This window comes from Ambystoma mexicanum, chromosome 10 (assembly GCF_040938575.1).
Source record: "Ambystoma mexicanum isolate Mex_15411 chromosome 10, UKY_AmexF1_1, whole genome shotgun sequence".
Taxonomy (NCBI): Eukaryota; Metazoa; Chordata; class Amphibia; order Caudata; family Ambystomatidae; genus Ambystoma; species Ambystoma mexicanum.
In genome coordinates, this window is record NC_090932.1 from 845,764,986 (window position 1) to 845,788,628 (window position 23,643).

The 23,643-nt window shown below is 48.8% G+C and overlaps 1 protein-coding gene across 3 annotated transcripts in view; it reads right to left on the minus strand.

The window, feature by feature from the left end:
- The window catches only part of PDCD10 (programmed cell death 10), a 295,941-nt gene that overhangs the window by 166,559 nt on the left and 105,739 nt on the right, over positions 1–23,643 (minus strand). For 2 of the 3 annotated variants that reach the window (XM_069618493.1, XM_069618492.1), the window contains exon 3: positions 12,145–12,198. The exons of the other annotated variant lie outside the window; for it this stretch is intronic. In XM_069618493.1, coding sequence (XP_069474594.1) covers positions 12,145–12,198 — 54 coding nt within the window. The remainder of the gene's footprint in view (positions 1–12,144; positions 12,199–23,643) is intronic. 3 annotated transcript variants of the gene reach the window in all.

Below are 23,643 nucleotides of genomic sequence, written 5' to 3' on the forward strand. Positions count from 1 at the left end.
GTTGTAAATGTCCAAATTCTATGATCTCAGGAGCCAGGCTGCTAAGTTCATGGTCTGAGGGCATGGATGCAGTGTCATGTCCTGCCCTTGTCCTGTGACAGCATGTTGTACGGGCAGGGAAGTTTCACTGGGGGAGATAGGGACATCTCCATCAAGTGAGCGAACCATGGCTGCCGGGCCCACATTGGGGCCACTGGTATCATGGTAACCTGCTCCTGGTGCATCTTGTGCACCACTTTGTTGAGAAGGGGAGTCGGGGGGAAAGGCGTAAACAAATTTCCCTGACCATTGAATCGACAGACCGTTCCCCTTGGACTGGTTTTGGGGGTACCTGGAGGCGTAACTTTGGCATTGTGAGTTCTCCAGAGTTGCGAACAGGTCTATTTCCGGGAACGCCCATTGCGTGAAGACGTCTAAGACGATGTCTTCATGCAATTGCCATTCGTACTCTTCAGGCAGGGGGAAGTCTCTGCTGAGTTTGTCTGCTAGCAGATTGAGTTCCCCTGGTACATGTTGTGATTTGTATTTGTATTTTATTTATTTGTAACGCGCACCCACAGGCCCGGAGGCATCAGGGCGCAAGGGTGATAGTAGGAACATGTGTTTGAGAGCCCACTTCCATATATTCTGGGACAGCTTGGACAGTCCTGGAGAGTGAGTGCCCCCTTGCTTGTTGAGGTAGTACATGGCTGTGGTGCTGTCTGTGAGGACCATCACTGTCTTTCCTTGTAGGTGTTCCTGAAAGGCTTTCAGTGCTTTGAACACCGCTAGTAGTTCCAGCAGGTTTATATGCTTGGATGCTAAGCTCGGAGTCCACGCTCCGTGAGCAGTCTGATGGGATAGGTGAGCCCCCCCATCCTGTAAGGGATGCGTCTGTGGTTAGAGTGGCTTCCACTGCGGGTGTGGCAAAAGTTTTTCCTAATAACAGGTTTTCTTTTGTCCACCACCGTAGCGAGAGAACCAAGGCCTGCAAGACCACCACTAGATCGTCCCATTGTCCGCTGGCCTGACACCACTGGCTGTAGAGCCACTCTTGCATTGGGCGCATGCGCAGGCGCGCGTGAGGTACCAAATAAATACATGACGCCATCATCCCTAGCAAGCGCATTGCTTTGCGTACCGTCACCTCTCGACCTGCCACATAATGGGGGATCTGAAACAGCATGTTTTGGACCCTCTCGTTGGAGGGGAAGACGAGGCCGTCCTTTGTTCAAATTAGAGCCCCTAGGAATTGTTTGATTTGGCTGGGGTCTAAGCTGGACTTCTTTTCGTTGATGGGGAAGCCCAGTTGGGATAAAAGGTCTACGGTCTTTTGGGTATTGGAGAAGCATGTTTCGTAAGAATCCCCTGTTATGAGCCAGTCGTCGAGGTAAGGGTATACCGGGATGGATAACCTGCGCAGGTGGGCGGCTGCCACTGCCAGTACTTTCGTGAATACCCTTGGTGCAGATGCTATCCCGAAGGGTAGTACTCTGAACTGGATGTGTTTGTTCTCTATCTTGAACCTGAGGTATTTTCTGTGCGCTGGCAACATTAAAATATGAAAGTATGCATCTTTCATGTCTAGTGTTGTCATGTAATCCCCTTGTGATAACAGTGGGATTACTTCCTGCAAGGTCACCATACGAAACTTTTGGGGTTTGACAAACATGTTCGCTGGGCGCAGATCTAATACAGGGCGCATGGTTAAGTCCTTTTTGGGTACAAGGAAGTACACTGAATAAATACCTTCTGTTACCTGAGATAGGGGACAGCCTCTATAGCCTCTTTTTTCAGTAGCTCTTCTACTTCTTGAAGAAGAATGGTGAGGTGTTCCGGTGTCATGCGTCGGTTCCGTGGGGGTCTGTACTTCAGGGAACCGTTGAATTCGATGCAGTATCCGTGGGCTATGGTGGATAATACCCAGCGGTCTGACGATATTCCCTCCCATGCTGAAAGGAACGATGTTAGCCGGCCCCCGACCGGTGATGCATGGGAGGGGACCCGAATCTTCGGGTCATTTGTTGGTATTGGGCATGGAACCTTTGGGGCTGGAGCCGCGACCTCTTCCTTTGCCACGGCGTTGGCCTCTTTGACTGAACTGGGTGCTGTTACCCTGGTTAGAGGGCCAGTTGGTAGCAGAGTAAAATTGCTGTTGGTTTTGCTGCTGGCGTTGGCCACGAAAGGAGCGTCTATTGCCATAGCTGCGTCTGTTAGGGGGCCTAGAAATTTGGTCAAGAGTCTTGATGGTATCAAACTCTTTCTTCGCATGTTCTAGGGCCTCATCAACTGCTTTCCCAAACAGATGTGTTTGTTCTATGGGCTTATTTATCAGGGAAGCCTGGGTTTCCGGCTTAAATCCCGAATTGCGCAGCCAGACATGGCGTTTGAGAAGTATTCCCTGAACCAGGGAACGGCCAGCCGTCTCTGCGGCATCTAAGGAGTTCTTTACGATGCCCTGGTTTACAAGAGTTCCCTCTAAGATTATAGCTAACAGGCGTGAACGCAGGGGTTCTGGTGCGTCCTCTGCTTCGCTGCGCAGCTTGCTCCACTGTGCATCTGCGTAGCTAGCTAGTAGGGAATTGTTATTTGCAATCCTAGTTGAGAAGGCGGCGGAGGTCGTGATTCTCTTCCCAAGTGCATAGAGCTTCTTGCCCTCTTTGTCAGGTGGTGCCTCACTAGTGGATAGTGGTACCCCCGCTCTTTTTCTTGTATTAGTAACTACGAGGGAGTCCGGAATAGAATGTCCTCTGATGTACAAAGGGTCAGAGGACGAAGGGCTGAAGAGCTTTTCTATCCGAGGGTTGACCCCTCTGACTAAGGCAGGATTGGAAAGGGAAGGAGTTATTCTTCTCTTTATAGAAGCCAGGAGCGGAATAGACTGACTAACAGGGGCTTTTTCTTTAATAACTTTCTCTACAAAGTCTATGTCAGGAAGAGTCTCCCCTGTGTCTATTTCAAAATGCGCTGCTGCCTTGCGCAATAGTGCATTAAGTGAAGGTTGGTCATCTATGGGAGAGGTGTTTCCAATAGGTGAATCCTTGGGAGGAGAAGGGTGAAAGACATCAGGGTCTGAGTGCACTGATGGGGATTGCCAAGGCTGCACTGATGGGGATTGCCAGGGCTGCGAGGTAGCTGTATCTTCTTCAAAAGCTCCTGCACTAGGGTAAGGATCTTCTTCAAACCCCTCTTCCTCATGTTCTTCCTCTCCACCCAAACACTCCTCATCTTCCTGGAGGTATTTCTCCTCTTCAGTGAGGTCATATACGTCTGTAGAAGGGGGAAACAGCCTAGGAATCTTGACCCTAGGGTCAGCCTGGGACCATTCTCTTGGTCTTTTGGGTGTGGGTGGGTTTTGGCTTCCCAAAAACCTTTCCATTTTCTCCATACACGAATGGAGTCTTTCAAGGGTCTCATGGGGGACCCCTGAATAGTCTAGAGGGGGGAAATCAGTGTCTTCACCTTCAAAACGCTTAGAACGCTCCCACAACGTCGAAGAAAGGTTTCCGTCGCCCTCTGAAAAGCCCTCCGGTAGTTCAGAAGTGCCCTTAGATGAAGGGGGCAGTTCCTGGCTACTCTTGCGCTTTTTCGGCGTTTCCATAGCTTTTTGTGCGGTATTCGACATTTGTTTCGTCGTCCGCTTACGTTTGTCTTCGGAAACAATTCTCGCCAGGCTCTCGACAACGAGTTTGTCAGTAGAGGGCTCTGGTGTCGACGTTGCCTGCATTACGCGTTGTTCCTCGACGGCCGCTCTATGGAGCGTTACGTCGGATGATTTTGAGGTAGCGCCCGTGTTTGATCAAAGCCCAATCGCTGGTCGCGGCTGCGTTTGCGGGTGGGGCTGTGGGGCTTGAGACCTTTACGGTCTGAGGTAGACGCCCGAGTGCCCTGCGTCCCCCCCTTCGGCGCTGATGGATCGTTCGTCTTCGACGAAGAAGAGCCGTGGGTTGTGTGCTTAGGCCTATGGGGTCTATGTGCGTCCTTGTCGCCGGGGTGTTCATCCCCATAAGCAGGGCGTGAGCCGAGCCCGTCGGGGTCGGGGACGGACGTCGAGGAGCGCGAGCACTCCTTCTGGGGGTTAATGACTTCCGTAACGGACGTCGAGTTATCACCCTCCTCGTCACTTTCTGTAACAGCGGCGGCGGGTGAGGAAACTGACTTCGACATAGCGTAGTCCGCCCACCTCTTAACTTTTCGTTCTTTAAGAGTTCTTGGTTTCAAGAGCTTACAGGCCGCGCAGCTGTCCTCCTTATGATCGAGGGGCAAGCAACGATTACAGAGCTTGTGTTTGTCCTTCCAAGTGTATTTGCCCCTACAGCGTGGGCAAAACTTAAAAGGTGTCCTCTCCATAGCTGAGGCAATAATAACTGGTGATAACAACCCCAAGGGAAAGATAGGGGAGAAAGAAAGACATTCTCAAAGAGAAGATAAAAGTTCGAACCCCCACTCTCCCTACTGTATGTTGGCCGGCGAGGCCAGGCCACGTGTTCGGCAGCGCCGAAGGATCTCCTCCGTCTCTTCCCCTCCGTCGAAAACTTGCTCGGCGGAGAAACAGCTTCACAGCTAACGTCGAGGGGAGGGATCTTTAACAATATAATAAGTATAATTAAGGACCGAGGTCCGTAGTAAGTATTTGCAATGTCTCTCAAGGAGCTCCGCGTAAGGCGACCAGAAGCTGGGCGGAAAAAACAATCTGAGGGACCTCGACGCGTGAGGGATTGTGGGTACAACGCACGTCACTATAGGGATAGTGTTACAGACACGCCTTGTCGACGTCCCCTTTTTCGACTACGAAAAACAAAATGCAATACTCCGCAGTGACCACTGGATGTCGGACCTATGCACAGCATGTGATTCTAAGCAGATTAACAAACATCAGAAACAAGATTACATAGCAGTACACACACACAACCACGGAAGGTGGCAAGGCTCAACATTAAGCATCTCTTACCTCCTCACCAGGCCCACCTTCAGGCGAACAGGTTGTACAGCACTGCCTGGCCGACTCTGGACTCCCCCTGGAATCCCGGTCGACGCAGAAGAATCTCGTGAAGGTGTGCGTCGACCTCCACGTAGCAGCCCTGCAAATGTCCAGCAGGGGCACACCAGATAGGAACGCTGTGGTAGCAGCGATCGCTCTGGTCGAATGGGCTCTCGGACGGCCGGGCAATGGTCGGTTTGCCAAACTGTGAGAGTGCATGATGCAGCCCGAGAGCCATCTGGAAAAGGAAGCCTTCAAGAGGGCCTTCCCTTGGTTCACAGGTCCAAGGTTCACAAACAGCTGCGATGTCTTTGAAAACTCTTCGTGCGGTCCACGTAGAACTTCAGCGCTCTAGCTACATCCAGCGAGTGCAAAGTCCTCTCGGCCGGCGACGAAGGCGACGGGAAGAAAACCTGTAACACCAAGGGCTCGTTGAGATGGAAGTCCGACGGCACCTTGGGCATCAAAGAGGGGTGCGTGCTCAGCACCACCCTCGTCTCGTGGAAAGTCAGGTATGGAGGCTTGCAGGAGAGGGCCTGGATCTTTCCCACTCGTCGTGCGGAGGTGATGGCAACAAGAAACACCGTTTTCCACGACAGGAATTTCAATGGCGACGAATGCAGAGGCTCGAATGGCGGCCCCATGAGCCTGGTCAGCACCACGTTGAGCTCCCACACCGGGGCCGGAGCCTTCACCGGCGGGAATGATCGGAACAGTCTCTTCATGAACTCCTTCACCAGGCGATGGGACCACAGGGATGAGCGCCCTGGAGTTCTGGTATAGCGGGAGATAGCCGCCAGATGGATCTTGATGGAGGCATGGGCCAGCCCCGCCTTGGCCAGCAATAATAAGTACGGCAGCACTTGAGGGGCCGTAATACGCAAAGGGTTAATCTTCTCTGGCTGGCACCAGACAGAAAACCTCTCCCATTTGTGTCCATAGCACTAAGAGTTGAGGACGCCCTGGCCTTTGCAAGCACCTCCTTGCAGTCAGCCAGGATATCGCACCCTCCAAACTCTAGTGCTGCAGGAGCCAGGCCTGCAAGTTCAGCGACCCCGGGTCGTGGTGGAGGATGGCGCCTCCTTCTCTGGCGAGGAGATCCGCATCCATCGGCAGTTTGACTGGGGTTGGGGACGCCGACATGTCCAGAAGGTCCGGGAACCAGATCTGTCTCGGCCACACCGGTGCGACTAGGATCATCCTGCACCGGGACCGTCTGAGTTGGTTGATGAGTCGCAGCAGCAACGGCGGGAACGCATAGAGGAACAGGCCGTCCCAGGGGAATGAGAAGGCATCGCCCATGCTCCCCAGCTGGCGAACCTCCGGCACTTGGTGTGCATTGCCGTCGCAAATAGGTTGATTGGGGATTGCCCCATCGTTGGAATCGCAGATCCACTTGATCCTGTCGCAGTTCCCACTCGTGGCACGAGCGTAGCTCCCTGCTGAGTGAGTCGGCGATGGTGTTCTTTATTCCTGCCAGGTGGAAGGGTACCAGAAACATCCTCTGGGCGACGGCCCAATGCCACAGATCCTGGGCCTCCTTGGATAGGGCTGGGGATGGGTACCAGAAACATCCTCTGGGCGACGGCCCAATGCCACAGATCCTGGGCCTCCTTGGATAGGGCTGGGGATCTGGTGCCTCCCTGCTTCCGGATGTAGAACATTGTGGTGGTGTTGTCGGTGAAGATCCTCACAACCTTGCCCCTGAGGGACGGAAAGAACAACCTGAGGGCCCAGAACACGGCTCGGAGCTCCAGGACGTTGATGTGCAGTGACCTCTCCTACGGGAGCCAAAGGCCTCTTGCGTGGAGATCTCTGGTGTGCGCTCCCCATCCCTCCAGGGAGGCATCTGTCGTCACTGTCTCCTGATGTGCTGTGGTCTGGAAATCCATCCCCGCTGTAAGATGCGCGCGGGTGCCCCACCACCATATCGCTTGGCAGAAGGTCTTGTTGAGCGAGATCCGGTCTTCGAAGATGCCCGCCGCTTGCATCCAACAGGCAGCAAACTCTTGCAGTGGACGCATCCGCAGCCTGCACAGGCGCACGAGGTAGATGCACGAGGACATCATGCCGAGAAGGGACTTTATGGACCTCACTCTGGCCACGTCCATGATCGACAGCCGTTGCACCTTAGCCAGGATGGGCTTCGTCCTTTCCTCTGACGGAGCGGCCAATCGCTCCACTGTGTCGAGCCTGGCTCCCAAGAACAGTGCGACTTGCGACGGAACCAAGTGGGATTTCGCGAAGTTGATTTAAAATCCCAGATCCGTGAGCAGTTGGACGGTCTTCGCTGTGTGCTCGATGGCGAGTTCTCTTGTCTTATCCTTGCTTGGATGAGCCAATCATCCAGGTAGGGGTGAACGTGGATCCCCTGCAGGTGCAGGCGCGCCGCCACTGGTGCTAGGCACTTGGTGAATACCCTGGGCACCGACTTCAATCTGAAGGGGAGGGCCTTGAACTGGTAGTGCCGTCCTTGGACTACGAATCTGTGAAACTTTCGATGTCCTTTTAGAATGGGGATGTGGAAGTAGGCATCCTCCAAGTCCAGCGACGATAGGAAGTCACCTTCGTCCAGCTGCTCAAGCACGTGCTGGAGGGGGGGACCATCCGGAACTTCTGGGCTTTGATGTACTTGTTTAAATTACGAAGGTCCAGGATGGGTCGCCAGCTGCCGGTCTTCTTTCTTATGAGGAAGTATCGTGAGTACACTCTGGAGCCCCGGAGCATCTTTGGGACGAGCTCGATGGCTCCTTTCTTTAACATCGCCCTTACTTCCAGCAGCAGTTGAGGAATGTGGTTTTCCTTTCTGGCCACAGGTGGAATGCAGGGGCACTTCTTTAGAAACGAGTCTGCCCGCGGGCCAGGGGATCCAGCACCCATCGGTCAGTGGAGATGGACTCCCACACGCTGACTAACTTCGCCAGCCGGCCTCCCACCGGGGTGCTCAGGTGGGGGCGCGACTCTACTGCCGGTTCAGTCCTGCTTGGGAGCGGCTTTGCCGCCTTGACCTCCTTGGCAACGACTACGAGATCCTCCTGACTGGCCGCGTCCTCTGTAGGCCTCATGCGACGAGCAGCGGGCTGCCTGGTGGTGCATCGAGGAGCCTCCGCCGAATCCTTTGGAGGCACATTGCTTGCCTCCGGAGTTCCGAAAGGGCGGCCGTCGTTGCTGCAAAACTCCCAAGGCCCAAGCTGTCTCTTTGTCGGACTTGATGGCCTGCAGTGACTCGTCCCCTTTCTTGCCAAACAGGTTGTTCCCGTCGAAAGGCATGTCCAATACTCTGGTTTGCACGTCCTGGTGGAAATCAGTTGCCTTGAGCCAACCACGCCGGCAAAGGCAAACACTGCTGCCCATCTGGTGGAAGCCGGTGTCAGCAATGTCCGTGGCCACCGTTATGGTGTGGTGCGACGCCACCTCGCCTTCCTGCAGGATCTCCAGGGCCTCAGCCCTCTTGTCGTCCGGGAGGAAGTCCAGCAGAGAGCGATCTTAAAGCACAGCTCCCCGTCGTAGCGGGCCACAATCACGAGGGCGTTGCCCGCTTTAATTGTCGTCGCCGCTGACGAGATGACCCGTCGTCCCATGGCGTCCAGTTTCTTCCCTTTGCCGTCCAGTTTCTTCCCTTTGCCGTCCGGCAGAGAGGTTAAAGCCGTTGCCCCCGCCGCCTTCTTCTTGGCCGCCGTCGAGACGACCGAATCAGGGGTCGGCTGCGCCCTAAGGCATATGGGGGCACATGGGGGCGGAATCCGGGAATAGAGGAAACCTTCCTTCTTCTGTTCTTCGGGGCAGAGCTGGAACAGCTCAGATGCCCTGGCGACCATGGCGTGGAAGGAGCCAATTTCGTCGGGCGCGGCGGCCCAGGGAGGTGGTGATGGAAGGCCCATCCCCGGCGTCACCACCGTCATCATCCCTCCGATTCGGGGAAGGAGATGAAGGCTGTGAGGGCCACGCAGGCTGGAAGGGCGGGGGAGGATGAATTCTCCTCCGCTTGCTTGGAGGGCTTCCTGACGGTCCAGGCTCCGCTGGATTGTCCGTTGGGGGTAAGGGCAACCTTGTCCTTATCTCCATACACAAGGCCTGGATCGCCATCGAGAATACTGCCAAGTTATCCTGCGGCCCAGGTACCGGCTGCGACGGTTGGGGAGTGGAATCCTTTGCCTCCACAGGAACCTTGTGGACTCCACCGGCGCTTTCTTCTTCCGCCTCATCGGGATCCCTCCCGTGGGATCGGACCTCCTCGTACCTCTTGTCAAGGATCTTCACGACTCCAGCCAGCTCCTCTTCGGAGGCTGTATCAGTGTCCGTGATGGCCACCACCCCCACCCCCTTCTTTTTTCCACCGGGGTTCTCACAGGGTTCTTATCGATGGGTTGAAAAGAGGATTCCTCTGCGGTGGCAGGGAAACTGGGCCCGAGGTCGCCTCCACTGGGGTAGCCTCCACAGGATCACCAGGGCCACCACGACTCCCTCGATAGAGGCCTTAGCCGGGTGAATCAAGGCCTTCACGACTTTGGATGCGCTTGAGGCGTTCACCTTGGGGGTGGGGGGGCGGGGTCACCACCTCGCTCCCCCTCGGCTGTCTGTCGGGATCGACTGGGACTTCTCCCGAAGCATACCCAGTTCTCCGACTTCCTCTTCCCCGAGCCAGAGCGTTGGCTCGTGGTTGATGGCATCGGTGAAAGTGCGCCCTGTCTGGCAGCCGAGGAGCGCGACCGTTCGGCGCTCCCGGTGCCCGTGGAATTGTGGTGCTTTGCCTTTTGTTGGGCCCCCTTCGCCAGAACAACCTCAAAGGACTTAGAAGACAGCTCGGACCTCTTCTCACCTGTTGCTGGGTTCTTCCCTTCCAGCCAGTTGGTGAGGCGGATCCGCCGATCCTTCATGGTCCGCTCCGACATGTTCTTGCAAAACGCACAGTCCTTCTCCACTTGAGTTTTGTCTTCGTGAAGGCAGTAGAGGCATCTAGAATACTCGTCCTCGAAGACATTCTGCAATCCGCATCCAGGGCAGCTCCTGAGCAGCTCCTGAGCAGCTTGGATCTGGGCGTCATGCTCCCTTTGTCCTGGGCCATGTCCACGCCGGGTAGGCCTCAAAGATCTTCTGGAATCCTCCAAGAGGCAGAATTCGACGAAAACTTCGCCCTTGAGGGGTGTAAAAAATTCCGAAATGGGTCCCCGTTGATCGGAAGTAGAAACGGTGGAGTTTGAGGCTCGATTGACCGAAGAAAATAGATCAAACTCTTTGAAGAAAAAAAAAAAATTAAAAAAAAAAAAAAAAAATCGCAAAACGCAGTAAAAGCTCGATAGCTATAGCACGAGGACTCCCAACACTTGAACGTGCGGTAAAAATCTGAAGATGGGTGCCACAGGAGGGGCTTAGGTAGAGGGCAGCCATTGGCTGGGGGCAGTATGACCCAGAGACCAGTGATTGGTTATTAGGAGAAAGACAGTTCAGAAACTAAACTGAAACTGATTTTTTCTTTAACGAGGATTCCCAGCCTGACGACGGGTAATATTCATGATCATGTGAATCCATGCCAGACCCCATGCTGGAGAAAGAGTGACCATCTTGAACTTGTCCTTCATGAGAAGTTTGTTCAACCAACGCAAGTCCAGGGTGGGTGTCAATCCCCAGTCTTTCTTTGGGATCAAAAAGTAAGGGGAATACTATCCCTTGTTCCTCTCCGCTACAGGCACCAGTTCTATAGCGCCTTTCTCTAGCAGGGTCAAGATTTCATGCACAAGTAGTGGATCCGGAAGCTTCAACGAGACTCCCCGAGGGATTGTCGTGAGGCCGCTTTACCAAGGATTCCCAGCCTGACGGGGAATATTAATGAGCATGTGAATCCACGCCAGACCCCATGCTGGAGAAGAAAAGATTCCCCTTCACCTAGGAACAAGGTGAAATAGTTACCTAGTTCAAGCAAAAAAGTTCTGGGGTTGACAGGTCAGGAATATTCATCATAGATATGAAAATCTTACATAACACTAAATAGCGGATCACAGCCGAATACCCAGCTGGGAGGATGGATTTATAACTGATAAACAGAATATTAAGAATATACATGAAACTTGCACTACAGTGTTCCACAATTAAATTAAAATAAGTTCAATCGAAAAAAGGTGAAGGCGACATGTGAATGTACAGTTAAGCTCTACAGTTTCAACCATCCTGCCTAAACTTAAACAGCATGCTTGCCAATTAAATAGAAGATCAACTGAATGGATGTTAGGATGTTCAAGACAATCAAAACCCATTTATAAGACAGGGTCAATGTTAGACAACTCCACCTACCTTCTTTTCAGAGGGCTTTGAATGACAATACAAAGGAGTTCGACCATTCCCCTCATTTAATATAATCTCCCTGTCTGCCAAAGTAGACTATGGAGAAAAAAAGCCTTTTACATTTTTCCCCTCCTGTTAACGATACATTTCCCTGGATGGACATGCACAAAGTACAATTTCTGCCTACCACGTGATCATCAGGTGGACAAAGTGTCAAGTGTGTAAGCAAAAAAACTTGATAGAGCAGCAGGCTGAGATATCTGTTGAACCTTCCCCTGCATTGGAAAATCTCAAGGCCGATCATGACAGTGTTAGATTTGATATGATTATGGTTATTTATAACGTGCTTAATACCCAGAGGTTTCTAAACGCCGACCCAGGGATCGAACCTGTGGTGCTCCGTGTCGTCTTACTTCCAAGGCGAGCACATTGCTCCTGAGCTATCCTCCTGAGAGGTTTTGAGAAAAAAACTGAGGAGACCACTGGTAGGGACGCCGTGGGTTCCAATCAGCCTATGCCCAGCTAAGAGGAGCAGGAGTTAGGCCTAGCTATGGAGACTAGCCGTGGAAACACAAAGGCTACAAATATAATCAGAAACACAGATTACACGAAGGCCATACAAAACATGCCGAACACAAAAAACCTTAACGCCCATCTTGGTGTCGACCCTGAAACACAAATCTGAACAAAAATGAGCGATTCCCACTTGCCTCATGTTCCAAAAAGAATAGAGGGCTTGAAGTATACATCTTCGATGCGGACTAGTGGGATCCGAAAATACACAAAGACTCAGGACTTACTGAATGTGAGGGATCCTTATCTTGGTCTAAAAAAAGTGATTAGACATATTAGAAGGAACGTTTGACTAAATTAAACAAACCGATAAACAGCTCTAGATTTCTCACCTTTATAAAGGCAGCTCGTAGGGTTTGAGCTGCTGAAAGGTTTATGCCTTGTAGCTGAAAAAGAAATGAAAATGACAAGTTACAATATAATAACAAACACATTTTCATGGTTCTTCACCGATTTGTCTTAGTTACATTTTGATGCAATTCTAAAGGCAACATAAATTCTCTCCCTCCTCACCCAATCATCCTATGAACTTCAAAAAATGCATGGGCACTCAACATAAGCTTCTAACGAAGGGGCTGGGGTCAGGAGTGTGTCATGTTGCCATTAACGGCTCACAGTTTCACGATTCTCCAGCCATATTCCACATATAATTAACGCCCTTACACAAACTTCTCACCATGTCTTTACTTGTGAATCCGATTACATGTTTAAGGGTCCTTACTGTCAAGTGTTTACTTCATGTTAGGCAAGATTGTATACAGTACCCTGTGGGAGACTGCACCAGCCGTGTCCTCTTGGCAATAGTTAACCCAACCTTTGGTATAAGCATGTACTACACAAGTTGGTAGAGTGATTGATCAGCCAGGCTCATCTCAAAGGGTCAATGTGAGCTGTAGGATTTTTACACAGTGATTCACAGTGACAAGTATTCAACTAAACCCTTACACTCAAGGTTTCTTTATTAAACAATTATTTATTAATTTAACAGTCAGTTGAATAAGCCTTCCTTAGAAGGGAGAAAATATGCAACTCAAATATACTTCAATAAATACACACTCAGTTTCAATAAATCAGAAATACCCATTTGGAATGGCACACAAACTTCCTACATCCCGACGTGACTTAAACTATGACACTGTGGACATTGATCTATCACTGGTACATTTAGAGCAATACAGAGTTTGGTGTTAAAAGGAAAAGGTGTTAAAGGAAAACTTTAGGGAATAAAACAAATGGTTAACAAATATTCTTTAGCAGGTAACTACTTTTGAACCGCCCAATGCAAAGTAGATTAACCCTTTCCCAGCTACACAATTTATAGAATGTGTAACTTTTTGGAGGGTTAAAGCACAAAGTCAGAGGTTAGAAAAGTTTGTCAGGAAGCCGAGACAGCCAATGTCAATTGAGCAAAAGTCTAGGGGAGCAGAAGCACTTCTTGAAGGTAAGAAAAAGTCTTGCACAATGTTGTAGAAACCTTTGTAGAAAATGAAGTCACTGTTGGGCCAAGTGCTGGAAGGCTTGTAAGGGGCAAAGCTGCAAGCAACTCCGCAAAAGGCAACCAAGACAAGTCTCAACTGAGAGCTAGCAAGGCCACACGACAAGAAACAAGTACCCCTTAGTTTACAGTACCTTATGTCTGAAGAAATTGGTTACAGCTGGCTTCTGTTCCATTTGTAGTATAGCAGATCCTGTTATTCCTGGGCCTCAGTCGTGGGGACAAGAGGGAGGACGTCGGGGGACACCTGCACTATAAATTCAAGGTCGGCAGCAGCAATCAGCAGCACTTCTCGGGTTTCAGCTTCTCGCTAATAGCACCACTGCGGTTCTCGGATACCTTATGGGCTTTCCTTGCATCTGGGGTCCAGCACTCTGTTGAAGTGGCTCAGGTTCGGTCAGTCCTGCTTCATGGGAGTCCGGAGGATCTTCCTGGAGCTCGGGTGCAACTTAAAGACGACACACTTGATTCTGGTGTTCCTCTTCCTGGCAATCTGTTCCTGTAGCAACAAATGGAAACACGGCCAGCTCCGAGAGGATTTCCAGATATAGTTAGTCTTGGGGTTGGATTGGTCCAAACAACCCAAGAGGAGAAGTCCTTTGCAGGGCTTCTCTATTCGAGGCGAATTTGGAGCGTCGGCACTGCAGCAGGGCTTCACCGGGCAAACCAACGGTCCAGGAGTTGTAGCAAGCAGCTCTTCCAAGGTCTTCTTCAGATTCTTTCGTCCCGTGGTCGACTCAGCCTTCTAAGCAAAAGACCTTGCCTTTTATGTAGGTTTCGCCCATTCATTTGCAGCCTAGCTGTCACTCACACAGCAGGGTGGCTGTCCTCAAAGGACTGCCAGCCAATCGCCTTTGGGTGCATTCCTGTAACCAAGGGGATTAAGCACGGAGTTTCAGGCACCTCGCTCATTTCCTGCCCCGCCAGACACGCTGAGCCAAAGGCAGGATTCAGCAGTGAACCCTGCCAAAGACAAAACGAACAAAGGGACCAAACCTGGTTTGGCGCACAGAGTAAATTGACAAGATGGGCACCCCTGGGTGCTATACTGCAGCTGCGAACGCAATGATAGGAAAAAGTAAACCACTGTCACCAGCCATTAATTGTAGAAAGGATAACAAAAATGTTACATGAGGAACTAGACAAAGGGTACTCCTCCAGCACCCTATTGTAAGAATGTGCTGGGTCTAGAAAGTTACATATGTAAGTAAAGTCAATTTCACCTCACTGCTCTTGGAAACAGTAGTTTAACCAAGAAAAGGCATTTAAACCTTGGGGAAATCTGGAAGACTTCCCTGCGTCACTGTACTGAAGGTGCTGTGTGACAATGTAAAACGTTGATGCCTGTGGAGTTTGTCAGATTCCAAAACCAAAGGAAACCATGTTCAAAACAATGAAAAATATGAGATTGGGAAAAGGGTTTTACTCTCTCCAGGATAAAAATTAAAGTCCTAAAGTCCAGCAAAAACAGCTAGAAGTCTCTAAGGTAGAAGGCAATTAGCACATTTCTGAGAATTCTCCCTAACCCTTCATATTCAGTCCTAGGATTTTGTTGTTGAAATGTAGACTTTCAAAATTCAAAAATTAAAGCTCTAGCCTTCGAGTACACAGTCTATTGTCTTTCCTCTAGGTGCATCAGTCTTTATGCATCTTGCTCTTTTTTTTTTTAAATTGACACTTCAAGCCACAGCATTTTTCTTATTTTAGTTCCAAAAATCGCACCGTTCATTGCCAATGTGAGGGCCGTTCTGTTTGAATTGATGTAGTCACACTGCTCTACACAACACTTATCTGCTTGGTATTAGGTAACCCACCTTTTGGTATAGGTCTGTACTACACAAGTTGGTAGTGTGACTTAGCAGACAAGCCTATCTCAAGAGGGGTAAATGTGAGCTGTAGAGCTGTACAAATGAAATCCGGAAATACAAGTAGCCAAGTAACACTTACACGCCAGGTTTCTGTTATAAATAATTAACATTTTTTAAATAAGCATTCTTTAAAAAAGGCAATTCATAGAACAATGTAAATATTCTTTAAAAATACTTTTCAGATACAAAACAAGTTAGTGGATAATCTTTAGACATGTTTCTTACACACTTCCTACACCCTGAGGGTGACTTCAATCACAAGGACTGTAATGGCACACTATTTATACAGATTCTGAGGTTGCAGAAAGGAAAGGTTAGGGAAGGAAAAATGTTAAACAGCATCTCAGTATATGTGAGGACAACTAACACTTACAATGAAATCTACGTAAGCCTTTCCAAGCAGTTTAGTACAGACCCATACCAAAAGGTTGGTTACCTAATACTAAGGTCGGTTACCTAATACTAAGTGTTGTGTAGTCTCACACAGTGCGACTGCATCAATTCTTACCCAACACTGGTGACAGGCAGTGGGATTGCCTAGAGTGATTACATTGACTATTTGTTGTACTTGTGCCCAACTAAACCATTCACAAGGCCAAGCTACACCAAAATAATAAGCAATTGTAGCATGCCAAATATGGATAGCTTTGAATCAGACCTGACAGTAGAACAACTGAAAGATGTGTAAATCTAGGGGTCTGACCCTGAAAGGAAAAAACGTGAATCGATTTTAAGGTTGTTAAATCATCAAAACTTGTGTAGTACGTCTGAAACACCTACTAGCCAACAAAATATGGAAGACTATGATGAGGATGCTAGTTTAGAGACGAACTCCAATCTACAAGAGGACTACGAGGAGGGAGGTATCTCCAGAAGGAAGCCACCCTCTTTCACAGCCTGCCTCTGTACCTCAGTCACTTACCATTGTGACCCACACAAAGACCAAATCTAACCCCAGAATATATTTCACTTGAGAGACAGATTAGAGTTGGAGTTCAAGAAACTGGATGTGCAAGCTGAAACCAAACATCAAGAGGAGAAACCAAGAGAATGAGAAATGCAGCATAAAATGGAACTGTGGAAAATGTCCCTCGATTCCGCTTCCCTTTCAGGGTCTTCTAGGTCTACTAGTCCCAAGAGGCCTTGCTTGCCTAAAGAAGCAGTGAGCATGTATGAACCTAAACTTGATGTGTTGGATTGGCTGGGTATGTTTGAATACACCTATGGTCTTCAAGGAATAAGTGGGAATGATGTGCTTCCATGGCTCATGTCTAGGCTCCCCCTGAATGGCTGTGATGCTGTTATGGAATTGGGTGCCAGTGCTAGAAAGGACTAGGAGTCAGTTAAACAGGCATTAATAGCCAGATTTGGGAAGAATCCTTTAGAGTACCTTAAGAGGTTTAGGACCCTCAAAAAGATTGATGGTACCCCTTGGGCTACCTGGGTATGTGAATGATTGAAAAACTTAGATGGTTGGGTTAAGGTGTACAGAGTACACATCTTTGAAAGAATGAGAAATAATTGTGCTTGAATCTATTTTTGATGCCTGCTCTCCTGCACTGAGACAGCACTTGGCTGGCTCCAAGGAAATCGATCCTAAAAAGATAGCTCATGCTGCTGACTCATGGGTAGCCAACGTGGCTACTCAGACTCTGGGGCAACTCATAAGAAGGAAGAGGGGAAGCAACACAAGAAAGGGAGTAAAGAAAATTCTAATTCCTACCATTCGAAATAGGGCCACAAATATAGCAAGGGTAAATACCATGGGAATCCTGGTACGTCTAGTGCACCCTCTGGTTCCAAACCAGAGGGGGGTCAACAGAAACCCCCATTCCAGAGACCATTTGAAAAATGTTGTGTATGTGGGTCTGTAGATAATGTGAAGGGGGGGGTTGCAGATGTAAGAGTAAACCTTCAGGGGTCCACACTGCCTCCTTAGCCTTCATACCAGAGGGATGAAGCACAAATGGCAAGTGCCCACTTTCAACTACTGGCTGAAGACCTCACTGGAGTTCAGGCTAGTGCATCTTTAGTGTCCCTGGGTCTGTGGGAACAACAGAACATGGATCTTGAGAACTCCATTCCAGATAAAACAAAAGAACATAAGGACAGTATTCTTTTGCAAACGGTCAACAGGCCGCTGCCATCAGACACTGGGGCAAGCATTACAGTGGTTTAAGAAACCTTTTTCAAACCTAAGAATGTAGCTAAGGCACCCAAAGGTCCCACTAAACTTGCAGGAGGCCCTATCCAAATGGTTCCTATTCTTCCAGCGCAATAAGAGGATTGTTAGGATCCCTGTTAGCATACAGAAAGAAGTGCCAGGGAGAGTCCTGTTGGGAAATGACTTGAAACCTCTTAGAATAGTGTCTAGTACCCCCAGGCCTCCCAGCAAAAAAAGAAGCAGGAGCAAACTAGATTGGCCAGAGAGGCAATCTTAAGAGACTCTCCGTTTGAGGTCAACGAGATTTCCAATACCCCCAGTACACAGGAAGGCCAACCTTCAACTTCCAAAAAAAGAAAAGAGACTAAGATCTGGGAAAAAGAAAGGTCTGAAACCTAAACCTGTACATAGGACAAGTATATCCGAGAGGACTGTCCCAGGTCACCCCCGTAACCCTTTCCCCAGCTGATGCAGAGTGGGAGGACTGTTCGGTAAGATTTTCATATTAATGGTTAAATCTTCCTGACCTGTGTCAACCCCATAACTTTTTGCTTTACAGGATGGTGGATTTTGTGTCCATATACTATATTGAGTGGGAACCTTTTTTCACTCACAAAATCTTTTACTCTTTTTATGGGTGTCATTTTTTAGACTCCCCATAGTGTCTTTAAAGTTAACCGCTTTGACAACTTTTTGGCAATAAGTGCCTGTTGTTGCTAGGTTTCCCTAGGGGCTCCCCTTTTAACTTTCTTTGCCTAAACTTGGGAGAACTACAGTTCCCAAGGACCTTTGGATCCCTTTTCCATTTTATTTGGGCAAACCAGCACACCCCACCTTATGTGGAGTGTTGTAGAGATACAATACATCCCCTTTCACACTAAAACTGTCAATTCTGTTACAGGGACAAGCTTACATTTAATGGCTGGTGGCAGTGATACCTTTTACTAATTTGGTGCACCTTTACCGCTGCAGAAAAGGAACAAAAGGGTACTCATTTTACCAAAATGTCCCAGTCTTCTTTTACCGCCATTTTAGTTCTTGTCCTTCCTTCCCATGACATCCAGGGCGGGAAATTCCTGTGTGTGATTTTTATTTTCGGCGGGAGTCTCCTGGACTCTCTGCCCAGGCTTCAGTCTGTCTGTGAACCTAGGAAGTGAGGGAGGAATCCAAAACTCCACAGCCCTTTGTCTTCCTCCTTGCCTCAATGTGGACAAATCCCAGTGGGGGGGCTGGCTGGCCAGATTGGAAAACCAGACCGCCCGTTCTTGTAAAATGCAGGGAGAGAATGCAGAAGTCGTGATGTAGTTCCTGTTAAATACTCTGAACTGAAAACATGTCGACCACTGGAATTGAACCCGAAGAGGATGACGGAAAAGCAGCCGAGACAATTTCCAACGACCGGAGAGCCTGCTGTGTAACCAGCGACTGCTGTAGCTCTTCCTTTCAATCGACCTGGGGCCTCCGAAAAGGACGACCCAGAGCCTGGTGAGACCACCTAGACTCAACAAAACCTGCATTTTGAGAAATCCCATACCGTGCTGCGACCTTGCAAAGCTGCAATACCCCAATACCCTGGGACCTCTGAATTCAGAAACTCGCAGAAACTTCATGGGCATCCTGCTGAATCTCCAGAGACACAAATCAAATCCGAAAAGTCACCTCACTAGAGTTCTGGATCTTTGAAACAATGAGAATTCGACCGGCGATATTCTGTCTTCTTCTGTGCTCCTGAAAAAGGCCCCAAACCCAGAGAGCCGCATCCAGCTGCGAGGACAACCTTGCCTAGAGCCTTACCCGCTGATCCCTGCTGCAAAGTCCCTTACCAGGTCCTGTTTTCACTCACCACGACAAGGAATCCACCGACTGGGCTTTTGGCTGCAGATCCTGAAGTTCTCCTATTGTAAAGTCTTCTGTACTGAGGTACTGTACTGGCTGGGTATTTACTTACATTAGGACTCTTGTGATTCCTGTGTAGTTGTGGGGTGTTTTCTGTGATTGGGATGCCTCCCGTCCAGTTCACCCAGTCCCACTGCTGGAATCCTCCTACGGTGTCTTCCGTGTAGCCTCTGGACCCTCAACTAACTCTAAAGTAAAATACTCACCCGTTTGAACAGTCTTCCTGAGGAACTCTGACTTTTGCTACTTAAGAACCTATCCTGACACTGCCTGTTGGACACTAGACCCTAGTAAACCCGCCCCCTTCTGCCACTGAGAACACTCATGCTCCAAGAATAAGTGAAATAATTTAAGGGATTGTGACTTTTGCCTAGAAAAGAACACGGGTTTAAAAGTTACTTACTTGCAAAAGAAGTTGGTTGGTAACTGACCAAGACTAAACAGTTACAAAAGTCCTTACTTACCTTGATTGTGTGTGGCACTATTCTGAAAAGTATATGTAACAGCTTTCTTTCCTTAGAAACTGTTTCGCCATTCTAACAAAGTAGATCTAAAGGTTTATTACTCACCTGCGATTTGGTTGTGCCTCTTCCCAAAAGTAATGTTGTTGGTTTCACTTTATTATTCCTGTTAAGATAATTGTAGGAGTGTCCCACAACTGGGGTTTGCTTCCCTTGACTTGCGGTTATCCTGTCCAGAATAAGTCTGCATTAGGTTTTACCTACCTAGAATAACGGAGTCATTCCTAAAGTTTAACATTGGGTTTTGCTTTCCCTGGTCCGTTTTAGACAGACACAAAAAGAGTCTTAGGTTTATACCTGCCCCAGTTGCCGATAGCTCCATGAAAAGGAGGTTTTACTGAGTTAGTTGTGTGCCATAAGGGTTACTGTTTATCTCAATCTGTGTTTCACGGATCTCAAAAGCACCTTTTACTCACCTAGTATAACTGTTAGCACAAAAATAGTTAAAGGCGTTTACTGTACCTAGAGTAGTGTTCCACTATTCACACTATTCACAAAACGTATACTGTCCAGTTGACCAGTTATGTGATTTGTTGCCGAGCGTCACGTTACAACTGGTAAGGGCTAGTACCCTTAAATTACTGAATGTAATCTGAAAGTAACCATTGGTTTTTACTTCCCAATAATAGGTGTGACCTATAGTGTATGAAAACGTTTGACTTCCCTAGAACTACTGTTAAGTGTTCCGAATAAAGTTTATGCTTTGGTCTGTATACCTTCAAGCATAGTGTTGTGTTTTTATAATTGTGGTTATATGACATGCATTATTTACCGTAATAGCATTTCTGATGATTCTATCTGCTTAGCTTCACATGCTGTGCATATAGTCTGTCATCTAGTGGTAATCGCGCAGTACTGCATCTCGTCTTTCAAGGATCGAAAGGGGACGTCGACATGGGTGTGCTTGCAACACTATCCCTAACGTGACGCGGAGTGTACCAAAATCACTCACGTGTCCAGGTCCCTTTGGTTGTGTTTTATTTCTGCCATGAGGGAGCCTTATGACTAACGTGAGGGAGTACAGATGGAGAATAGTAAGATGTCTATGTTCCTTCTACTCCAAGCAGGGAGGAAGGGAGAGCGCATGTGAATCCAAGCAGATACAATCATCAGAAATGCTACTATGGTAAGTAATGCATGTCTTCCGATGCTTGTGAATCTGCTTAGAGTCACGTGCTGCGCATAGACTAGCATCCAGTACCCAGAGTTGGAGGTGTGATGTGAGAAGGAACAGTAGTAAAGAGATGTCTTAGTACCGCTTGTCCCACCTGAGAATCAGACCTATAATGAGTATCTAGGCAGTAGTGTTTTGTAAAGGTGTGTATAGAACTCCAGGTTGCTGCTTTGCAAATGGACTCAAAATGAACATTTGCAATGTACGCTATGGAAGCCCCAGTCACCCAAGGAGTGTGCTCTAGGCTTGAAGGGCAGATCTCTATTGGCAAGAGTGTATCAGAGTGTGATGCAATTAAAAATCCACTTTAAGATGGCTGACTTAGAGACAGGGTCCCCCTGCTCTACCAGCCGCCACGGAAAAAAAACAGACGAGTCTTTCCAAGTCGTTGAGTTCTTTCCATGTAGAACCTGACAGCTCTGTGTACATCCAGTGTGTGCCGGGTTCTTTCTTCCAGGCTTGAAGGATTTTTAAAGAACGTTTGTAGTTCTATTGACTGGTTCACACAGAACTTTGAAATGAATTTAGGCACAAATCTAGGGTGAGTGCGCAGAATCACCTTGTTTTTGTGAACGGTTACGAAGGGATCTAGGATCGAGAGCGCTCGTAGTTCACTTGCACTCTTGATGGAGGCAATAGCTATTAAAAAAGCAGTCTTACGGGCGAGGTCTTTAAGACTTGCTTTGTGCATGGGCTCGAAAGGAGCCCCCATAAGTCTAGTCAACATCACGTTTAGGTCCCATCCGGGAGCTGGGTTAGAAATGGGAGGGTGAATTCTTTTCACTCCCTCCATGAATATTTAATAACTGATTACTTCCACCATTACACTTTCTGTTGTGATGTTGTGTAGGCTGAAAGTGCAGCTAGGTGTACCTTTATGGAGTTGAAGACCAGGCAAGAGTCAAGTGAATGAGTTAGATATAACACAATGTGTGTGGGAGAGCAGTTAATTGGGTTAATGCTCTTCGAGTTGCACCAGATGACAAACCGTTTCCATTTACTGGAATAGGAGTATCTGGTGTTTGGCTTTCTTGCCTCTCTGAGAATGTCCATACATCTCTGTGGGAGTTGCAGGTGTCCAAACTATGACCTCAGGAGACAGGTCGTCAAGTTCAATGTCTGCGGGCATGGGTGAAGCGTCTCCCCTCTGTCTTGCGGCAACATGTTGTACGTGCAAGGCAGTTTGACTGGAGGATATAGGGACATCTCCATCAGATGAGCGAACCAGGGTTGACGGGCCCACATGGGGGCCACCAATATCATTGTGACTGGTTCCTGGTGCATCTTGTGCACAATCGTTGAGAAGAGGAGTCGGGGGGGGGGGGGGGGGGGCAGGGGAGTCTGGGGGGGGAAGCATAAACAAATCTCCCCGACCAGGGTATCCAGAGTCCTGGGGGTACCTGGAGGCGTAATCTTGGCATTGCGAACAGATCTAACTCTGGGAAGCCCCAGTCTGCGAAAACGTTGGAGACTAGGTCTTTGCGTAATCGCCATTCGTACTCCCTGGGTAACGGAAAGTCTCTGCCGAGTACATCTGCCAGAAGATTGAGTTCCCCTGGAACATGTTGTGATAATAGGAACATGTTGAGTTGGAGAGCCCACTTCCAAATGTTCTGGGACAGTTTGGATAGTCCTGGATAATGAGTGCCCCCCCCCCTTTGTTTGTTCAGATACTACATGGCAACGGTGCCGTCTGTGAGGATGAGGATCGTCTTCCTCTGCAGTTGTGTCTGGAAAGCTTTTAGTGCTTTGAACACTGCCAACAGTTTCAACAGGTTTATGTGGTTGGATGCTATGTCTGACAACCAAGCTCTGTGCGCTGTTTGTTGAAGCGGGTGAGCTCCCCACCCTGTAAGAGACGCGTCTGTGGTTAGAGTGGCTTCCACTGCTGGGGTGGTAAAGGATTTCCCTTTCAAGAGGTTCTCCCTCGACCACCACTGCAGCGAGAGAACGAGGACCGGCGAGACTACTAGATCATCCCACTGACCGCTGGCCTGACACCACCGGCTGTTGAGCCACTCTTGCATTGGGCGCATGCACGCGTGAGGAACCAAGTAGATACACGACACCATAACTCCTAGCAGTCACATAGCCTTGCGTACAGTCACCTCTTGACAGGCTACATACTGAAGGATCTGAAACATGTATTGGATCCTCTCGTTGGAGGGGAAGACGAGGCTGTCCTTTGTTCGAATTAGAGCCCCTAGGAACTGTTTGACCTGACTGGGATCTAGGCCAAAATATCTTCTCTTTGATAGAGAATGCAAGACTGAATAAAAAATCTATCGTCTTTTGGGTATTTGACAGATATGTTTCGTAAGAGTCCCCGGTTATGAGCCAGTCGTCGAGGTAAGGATAGACCGGTATGGATTGCCTGCGCAGATGTGCTGCTGCCACCGCTAGTACTTTTGTAAATACCGTTGGTGCAGAGGCTATGCTGAAGGGTAGTACTTTGAACTGATAATATCTCAGATTTATGATACAGAACAAGCATTATCTGTGCGCTGGCAACACTGAAATATGAAAGTATGCATCTTTCATGTGCATTGTTGCCATGTAATCCCCGTGTTAGCAATGGGATTACTTCCTGCAGTGTGACCATGCAGAACTTTTATGGCTTTACAAACTTGTTCGCTGGATGCAGATCTAGAACAGGGTGCATGGTTAGATCCTTTTTGGGGTACAAGTACCTACACTGAATAAATACCTTCTT